The 8,886-nt window shown below is 48.7% G+C and overlaps 1 protein-coding gene across 1 annotated transcript in view; it reads right to left on the minus strand.

Annotated features, from left to right (window-relative positions):
• The window catches only part of ZMYM3 (zinc finger MYM-type containing 3), a 21,707-nt gene extending 14,460 nt beyond the window's left edge, over positions 1-7,247 (minus strand). Inside the window, exons 1-8 of the mRNA XM_010170860.1 lie at positions 6,377-7,247; positions 5,618-5,661; positions 5,151-5,223; positions 4,029-4,320; positions 3,417-3,594; positions 2,752-2,964; positions 2,005-2,155; positions 1,324-1,439 (exon numbers count right to left, since the gene is read on the minus strand). Of these exons, the coding sequence (XP_010169162.1) occupies positions 1,324-1,439; positions 2,005-2,155; positions 2,752-2,964; positions 3,417-3,594; positions 4,029-4,320; positions 5,151-5,223; positions 5,618-5,661; positions 6,377-7,247 (1,938 nt within the window). The remainder of the gene's footprint in view (positions 1-1,323; positions 1,440-2,004; positions 2,156-2,751; positions 2,965-3,416; positions 3,595-4,028; positions 4,321-5,150; positions 5,224-5,617; positions 5,662-6,376) is intronic.
• Positions 7,248-8,886: the final 1,639 nt, after the last annotated feature.

The following is an 8,886-nucleotide window of genomic DNA, read 5'->3' on the forward strand; positions in this document are numbered from 1 at the left end:
GCTGTTGAGACCCCACCTGCAGTGCTGTGTCCAGCTCTGGAGTCCTCAGCACGGGAAAGACATGGACCTGTTGGAGCAGGTTCAGGGGAGGGCTGCAAAAATGATCGCAGGGATGGAACACCTCTCCTCTGAAGAAAAGCTGAGACAGTTGGGGTTGCTCAGCCTGGAGAAGAGAAGGTCCAGGGAGACCTTATTGCAGCCTTAAAAGAGGCCTAGAAGAAAGATGGGGACTTTTTAGTATGGCCTGTTGCGATAGGACAAGGGGTGATGGTTTTAAACTAGAAGATGGGAGATTTAGACTAGATATAAGGAAGAATTTTTTTACAATGAGGGCGGTGAAAAACTGGCACAGGTTGCCCAGAGAGGTGGTAGAAGCCACATCCCTGGAAAATCTCAAGGTCAGGTTGGATGGGGCTCTGAGCAACCTGATGTAGTTGAAGATGTCCCTGCTCACTGCAGGGGGGTTGCACTAGATGGCCTTTAAAGGTCCCAACCCAAACTATTCTATGATTCAAATCTTACCAAGCCTACAACTGTAAAAACTCTTCAGCTACCCTACCAACACCATTTGTGATCTCAGCAAAGAATTACATCAAGGATTTATTAAAAAAAAAAAAAAATCCAATATAAAACCAAAACCAAATGCTGCAACTGCCAGTAACTCTCTGCCTCTGGATTCTCCAAGCTTTCTCAGTTGCCCAAGGCATGTTCTGGCCTAAGTTTCCCAGGTCTTCCCGGCTGTTGCTTTGTTCTTTGACAACTGTACAAAACTAATATTTTCCAGTTGCTTTTGAATACCACAAACATTTCACATATGCTGAAACTCAACATCAGAAGATTAAAAAACACCAGTCAAGGCTTTGAGCGTTATTAAACATGAGGTAGCCAGGCCTGCTTGTTGTAAATTTTGAGACAACACATCCTAGAAGACTTATGTTCCTTGGTGACACCTGGGTCAGAGGGCAGCTCTGTCCCTTTCCACCCTACTAGCAGGTGCCCACTGTGCTTTGCTACTTATGCTTTTGTTCGTGCTCTCATAAGGCAACTACATCCCAAACCACTCACATAGCTCTGCACCGCGCTCCCGCTGGGCATAACCTGATAGACAGGAGGGAATTACAGCCTGGCTTATCCCAACGGAGGAGGAGGGAGAGAGGGTCAAGACTGAGTTATTGGCAACTACAGCCACTGCAACTCTTGTGCTCCAGCAGAGACTTCCTTATGGACCCTCCCTGAGGAACCTGAGGAAGGTAGAGCCTCTGCTAAGTGTGAAAGGAGGCATAAGCTCTATGGCCCAGCCCAGCATGAAGAATATTTCAGTACCTGGAATTTGGTCCAGCAACTGGGGCTGCAGAACTGGTAGACAACCCGGTCTGTCTTGTTGTAATAGCAGGGTTCAGATAAACTCTTTCTGCAGAAGCTGCAGGGTCTAGGGGGACCTGATGAAACAGATAGGAATTGGTGAGGGCAACAGCACAAGATATGGGACTGGATTCTGAGGATGGCATGCAAGCTACTCTCTCATCCTCAATCTGTTAAGCTATCATCGAAAAGCAAGGGATAAGAATATCAGGAAACTAAAAGCACCAGATTCTGCTAGGACAGAAACGTTAAGCACAGATGGAGAGCAGAGTGGTTCGAGAAAGTGACCCTGGCTCTACAGGAATTTGGACAAAACAGGCTGCAATACTTGCACCAGAGACCACACCCATTCCTGGACACCCTGGTACTCCATGTAATAGAAAGGGCAATGCCAGCAGAGTACAGCACTACAACTGCTTCCTGCATTCTCAAGAACAGCAGTGTACACTAGCCCTCAGTATTAAGATGTCTACACACTGCAAGGGTTCATCCCTCTCCAAATCTCCTTCCACTTCTCTCACTGGACTCCTCCCCAGGCAAGCAACATGCCTTCTTTCCATTCTCATCCACAAGCAATAAACAGTACCAAGGAAGGAGTCAGAGTGGAGAGGTGACTGATTCCCTGTATGTAGGTGCTCTTACCAACCAAGCCTGACTGCTTCACTTTATGGGAGGTAGTGCAGCAGATGGAGCAGAACAGGCCCATCTTGCCACTGCGATCCACATTGGGCAGCATGTCGAAGTTCTTGCACAGCGTCTTGCACCACATGCACGGGTACACTCGAGTGTTCTTCTGCAAACACAGAGCAGAACAGAGCTGTCAGGGAGACCATCACAGCCAGTGAGGCCCAACCTTCATATCCCACCCCACTGTATCCACCACAGGTCAGCTCTCCTGCAGGGAACACCTGATGCCAGAGCCAGGCTCACAGTCTGCAGGTTCAGGTGGTGGTAGCAAAAAAGGCTGCCTTTGGCGCCTCACCACCTCATTTCAAGAGTACCCTGGCAGGAATATAAAGCTTGGCAATCCCATCAAGACAGTTAAGCGAAGCCCACCCAGGCCACAGAGGAACAGACCCAGCCAAGCTTTGGGGAGCCATCCAGAAGAAGCCAGCCCATGCTAACTGCATGTACCAGTGTCACTGCACAGTCCAGCTCATTGAGTGCCTGACCTGTGCTCAGGTCCAAGGTGGGCCCCAGGCAGAATAAATACATTCTGTTTGGCTGCTTCAAAGTTTCTCCACAGCTATCTTTTAAATATTTTGTCATCAATAAAAGGCCAAGGGGATTCAAGTCACCTGCTATTGCATAAAGTGTCCTGTGCCACATCAGGCAAAGGATCTATGTGCCCACGGAGACTCCCCACCCCAGGCAGCTGACTCCACACACCTTCTTGTAACTGTTGAGACAGGCAGAGTTGCAGAAGCGTTTTTGCTGGCCTTCATGGAAGAGGTACTCCAGGGGCAAGCCCTTGTTGTAGATGTAAAGTCCACAGTTGTCACAGCAGTTGGTTTTCAGCCCCTTGGTGGCCCGGAACTTGGTGAAACAGGCGTCACTGCAGATACGGTGAACCACATTCCCATTGCTGACCTCATGCTGGATCTGCAGAGACATCATTGCTGTCACTCCCCCAAACCACCACGTGCCTCCTTCCGACGTGTGTGCACCACTATGACCATGGCCATCAGGAAAACAGGCTGTTACACTAAAACTCGGGCAAGTGCTATACTGGAAGCTGGTGACCAAGTGCCATACTGGAAGCTCAGGCTGGCCTCCCTCGCCCAAAGTCAGCAGAACACTTGGGAGAGCAGAGTGGCAGGAAGCAATGAGCTTCAGGGTGGCGGGAAGCAGAAGTCGTACTTCTTCTGCTGGAATAAGGGCTGGTTCACAGTAACAAGGAAGGACCTGAGACTGAGTCCAAGCCAGCTCAGGGGTTGAGGCCTCACACCATGGGAGAAGCTGGCAAACGTTCTGTGATGGTCCCAGGCAGGGCCAAGTGCTGCAGGTCACACACACCTCATCCAGGACGTGGGAAGAACAAGGGATTTGTTTACCTCACCAGGTTTGTGGCAGACACTGCAGCGGCTGGTGTCTGAGGCATCTGCGGACTGAGGTGCTGGTCTGTGCTGCTGGGCCTCGTAGAGGGAGAGGCAAACAGAGGTGCAGAACTCATGGAAAGAGCCACCTGAACCAATCTGGGCAACCACAGAGTCCTTTGTGTTCCAGATCTCCCTGGGGATCAGGAAGGGATGTGTTAGTGCAGGGACACACCACTCCTGACATGAAGGGACAGAATGGCACACTGCAATGCATGAGACTTTCTGGTGTCCCAAAAGGGTGGCAAGAACTGTCCCACAGCAGCTTCTGTCCCAGCCCAGAGGGGTAGTGTCTGAATACAGAGCATGCAGGAGGTTGTTTTGAGAGGAGGCTGGGATATGGGGCACTGAGCCTGGGGACAGGCAGGGAGAGGCAATAAAGTGAAGGGGGTGTAGGGATATGCAGTCCACGAAGGAAGACATGGGGCAACAGCTAGCAGTGGGCAAGAGTGACATGGGTAAATGGGAAGCATGAGGGTCACAGGGATGAGGACTGGCAGGCAGGGCTGTGGGGCAGGTGCATGGGGTCACAAGCACAGAAGCACTGAGGAAAGGGGAATGAACACACACTTTTTACAGAAGGTGCATATCTTCTTGCCAGGTGGTTTTTTGGAGAAGGTGGTGAGACAAGAACTGGAGCAGAAGAGCTGAGGGAGCCCTTTACGTTGGTAGGCAGTTTGGCCCTTCTGCAGTGGGGTCCGGCAGTTGGCACAAGTCATCTTGGTGACAGTAGAGCGGGCAGCTCGCTGAGCCATCTGAGTGCGTAAAGACATGCGAGTGGAGCGCCGGGTACGGAAAGGAACGAAATCCTCATCGTTGGGATCATCCACCATCGCATCAGAGTCCTCGTCAGAGACTGGAACTGCAAAGCAGCAGAGAAAGATGCACAGAAATCCCTCATCAGGAACTGAGACAGAAGTCTCTGCCATGAGACACATGCTGGGGCTTTCTGGGGTCACCTTTCTGGAGTCCCTCTATGTGCTTTTTATCTGTCTGAGTGGAATCATAAATGGACCCTTAAAAGATATTCTGTTGGAACTGAAGATGAGTCAGGAGGTCTTTAAGCAAACTGAGTTTAAGTACAATTCCTGTCTAGGAAGTCATGATTTGCCAAGGTTGCACAGAAGCCCAAAGTGTCAACAGTTAGAGCAGAAAACCCTTCAAGAATCAGTAGACCTTAAAGGGAACAAGCTGGAACCCTAGCCTCCAGCAGAGGCTACACAAGCAGGCAATGAAGGGGCAACACACAAATACTAGGGAATAGCGGGGTGACACTCAGCATCTCAAAGAACAGAGACTTCACGTACTTCTGCAGGAAAATCCCCAAAATGCAACCTTCCTTTAGACAGCCTGCTGCCATAGAGACAAAGGAAGAAAGTTCCTGCCTGAGGAGATGGAAGATGGATTTCCTGGGAACAAGCCCAGAGTCTCATCCTATTACTTGGTGCTTGGTGTCCACATACCACTGTAAAGATATTACAGCCCTTCCTTCAACCTAAGTGCCCTGAGAAAGCGAGGCAAGTACTCCAGGATGAAGACTCATAGGGTGAAGGGACCTGTCCTGTGTAAAAGGAAGGTCTGCACAGAAGCTCCAGAGTTCCCACTGCACTCACACCATGAACCACCTCCCCACAACAGGCCTGGGCCCTGGTCTCTGTCTGAAAACAGGCATTGGCCAGCCTAGTTACTCACTGCTCTCAGAGGAGTTCACAGTTTCAGGCCTGGAAGTTTCTGATCTTCTGGCTCGTTCACTTCTTTTCTGCTCCTAGAAGACATTCAGAAAATACTTAGGCTAACCCTCTGCTAGGACAACCATGGATAAATATCCCAAATTATGGTGGAGTTCCAACTTCTAGGATCTGCTTTCCCAATAACTAGTCTGAAAATGGATAAAACTCCATGGATATCTGACCAGATTTGTCAAGATGGGGAGAAGGGGAAGTAGGCTTATGAGAATGACATTCCAGCTGGGGTAGCAGGGACACAGTGAAACCACATTACAGCACAGTGGCAGTGCACAGGGATCACTCTGTCACAGGAGACATGCAAACTCCTTCCCAGAGGGGTGATAAGACAGTCAGTGTCCCTCGTGGAGTCTGACAACAGCCAGTCGCCCTCTATGCTCCAGTAGCATACGTACTTGACTGCATTCTCCTCACCTTCTCCACTGGCAGCTCGCTTCCCTTCTGGGACAGGACTTCTCCTGGAACAGAAGCAGAAAAGAAGCTTGCATCTGATATCTTGCTCTTCTTCAACAGAAGAGTACAGGTGTTCTTCAAAAGCAGCCACCCTTTGGGTCAGTCTGCACATGAAGCTTTAGACAGTCATGGCTAAAAAGCACAGCTCTGGTAGTGATCAAACACAAGAAAGCTTCTAAATCCACCACCTGTAATTAGAGATCCAAACTAGCAGCTTGGGAGGAGTCCTGTAAGAGGGAGACCTCCCTGCATGGGGGAGGCATACCAGGCAATTGCCTTCAACTGCTTCTGACCAAGACTGAGTATCTCCTGAGGACTGCCAGCCTGGGCAGAGGGACTGTGCCTATTGGAAACACCTTCTCCTGGTGATCCTCAGTTCCAGCAAATACTTCATCCAGTGATGAAGAGTGTGAGCTAAGCTGATGTACAACCGCAGCTTTATCAGTGAAGCTCCGAGCTGACACAAGCATTGAAAATCAAAGTTAAAGCTATGAAAACCAGAGCAAGAGCTTGTGTGCACCAAGGGAGCAGCTTCCAGAGAATTTTTCCCTGTAAGCAAGACACCTTCGCCAAATCTAACCCATCAGTAGCATTGATAATTACCATAGCAGGGGAGGATGGGAAAAGCTGGAGTGCAAAACAGACTCCAGCTTCAGTACTGTTCGTCAGGATGATCTCCTGAGCAAAAGGAAGCCAAGTTCTGCAGAGATAATCACATACCTGCTGGTGGTGAGGCTTCCTGTGCTTTCAGTACACTACTTTCTTTAAGGGAGTTGTTCCCTTCCTCTGCCCGGTTTTGCTTTGTTGGCTCAGAGGGCAAAGCTGCAGTACTGTTGTTTGGGCTCAGTTCCACCTCTGCTTCCCGTGCCAGCCCTTCCCTCTGCATGGGTGAGCTTTTCCTTGGTGCCTTCAACCTCGTCTTCTTTGTCTGTTTAAGACTGAGTTGGGGGGGTGGCACTGGCGGACTTGAGGATTGTGCTGTGGTTTCTTCTGTGGCTGGGGCACTGCTGAGGTCTCCAGAGTCAGGAACGGGCTGTCGGGGCAATTCAGGGGCATTGTCATCAGACAGTGCAGGATTAGCAGCAGCACCATCTTCCTTTAGGTCCCCAGAATCATTTTTTGGTGCATCTTCCCCTTCTTTCCCTGTTTCTGGAACAAGGCCTTCTTTAGAGAGGGCAGAGGAGTCCGCTGGTTCATCCCCCACATCCTGGGAAGGATGTGCCTTACACGGCCCATCCAGACCCTTCGATTTATCTAATTCCACCAAGTCAGCAGTTTTATCCAAGTCATCTAAGACAACAGGTTTCTCCAGCATATCCAAGACATTAGGTTTATCTAGAACGAGGTCGTTTGATTTGTTTCGTTCAGACAGGCTGTCTGATTTCACTAGAAGGTCCAAGTCCCCTTCTGCAGTTATTTGCTTGGATTGATCCCAGTCAGGGGGCTGAAGAACTGAAACTTCCTGGGTAGAAGCTGTTTGGGAGCCCAGGAGGTCTTCCCCAAACTCCATGTCAGCAGGGAGGTCACCAATAAGTGGTTTGTCAGGCAAGGATAGGGGGTCCAAAGATCCCGAAAATTCACTGGAATCCATTTAGAAGACAGCAACTGGAAATGAGAGAGAGACTTGCAAGTTAACGAAAAGTAGTCTAACACAGCACATGAATTCTCCACTCTTCTGAACACTGCTGGAGTAAAACAAGGCCCAGTAACACTGCTGGCCATAACCAGGATACCAGCAGATCTATCACATCTACTCATGAGGTTACAAAACTCCGAAGCCAAACAGCAGCAGAGGGATGCAGCAGTTTGGTACAGCAGACCTTTGGGTCTCTACAGCTTCCACACACCTCACACAGCACAGCAAACAGACCTGCTCATGCTAAATGACAGCGGGGTAGGAGAAATTACTCGAGTGACAATTCAGGGGGCTTCACACAGCTGTTCTGTGGTGTGTAATACCCCCCTCCCTGCCTTCCTCTCTGTCTCACCAGACCCAAATAATCTGCTCTGTCCTTTCTCCTGATCTGTTCTCATGGAGCTAACACAGCTTTTACTTTTGAAGTATCTTTTCTCTTAAACATAGAGTCAGAAATGACTCCGTTACAGCTCTGTAGCCTGTACCTCGAACAAAATACGGGATGACAAGATGCATGAATTTTGGCAGAGGACAGATATAAACCATGTTATAGTGTAACTGCAGCTACAGCATAGCCCCAAAGCCACATGGGCTAATATTCACACAAAGAACAAATGGAAAAGCTTAAGTTAGACCTAGGAGGAATTCTGGAGAGTGGCAAGAAGAAAGGTGGTAAAGCCCACAATGTTAAAAACAGCCATAAGAGGAAGAACAAGTAGCAAAGAAGACAGGAGCATGCAACACCGAGTCAGGAAAACAGACCAGAGTGACTTTGCAGGGCACAGATAGTGCACTTGCACAGGAAGATGTGATGCTCAGAGGGACAAAGCCCAGCTCCTCATGGTCAACGTTATCATAAGACAGAAAGGGCAAGACTTTGAGATTAAGCAAGTAAGCATTTATCTCAATATTGGCTAAAAACTAATTATAGCCCCACAAAGAGATAATGGTTGACAAACCTGAAGAGGGAAAGGGAGAAGGAACTTGAGCCTAGAAGTTGTGAGGCAGAGTGAGACTTGAAGTAGCATCACCTCCCCAAAACAGCCTGTAACTAGACATTACAAAGAAGGCACTAGAATCAAAAGATGTGGCACCAACCTTATCCCCCCCTATTAGAGTCATTCTAATCCTAAATGTGGCACTGTTTTAAGCCCTGAAGCAGAAGCCTCAGTACTCCTGTCTATTGGGGCCTACTATGGGCATAACTCATCTATATCAATGAAGGAGGAAGCCTGAAGTAATTTCACTGGTGATGCCTGATTAATTCTTTCGTTACATCCTTCCCTCTGAAACCAAGTCTCACTCACAAATGGTTTACTCAGAACTAAACAGGACACATTTAGACAGAGAATGTACCCAACTTCTGAAACTCACTTAAGGAGGAGTTTAGGGAATCATACCCTACAGCTGGAGTTCAAAGTTACTGCCTCCTTATTTTATCTAAAAGCACAGTGACATTTTCTGTTTCACAGTGGCAGATAAGCACTGTTCCCACAATCACAAACAGAAACTACAGAAGATGTAATCTTCAGAGATGCTCAGCAAATTTCACCACTAAAGACTCTGGTGATTCTGTTCACTTTCTTTAGTTACA

This window comes from Antrostomus carolinensis, unplaced genomic scaffold (genome assembly GCF_000700745.2).
Source record: "Antrostomus carolinensis isolate BGI_N321 unplaced genomic scaffold, ASM70074v2 scaffold20466, whole genome shotgun sequence".
NCBI lineage: Eukaryota > Metazoa > Chordata > Aves > Caprimulgiformes > Caprimulgidae > Antrostomus > Antrostomus carolinensis.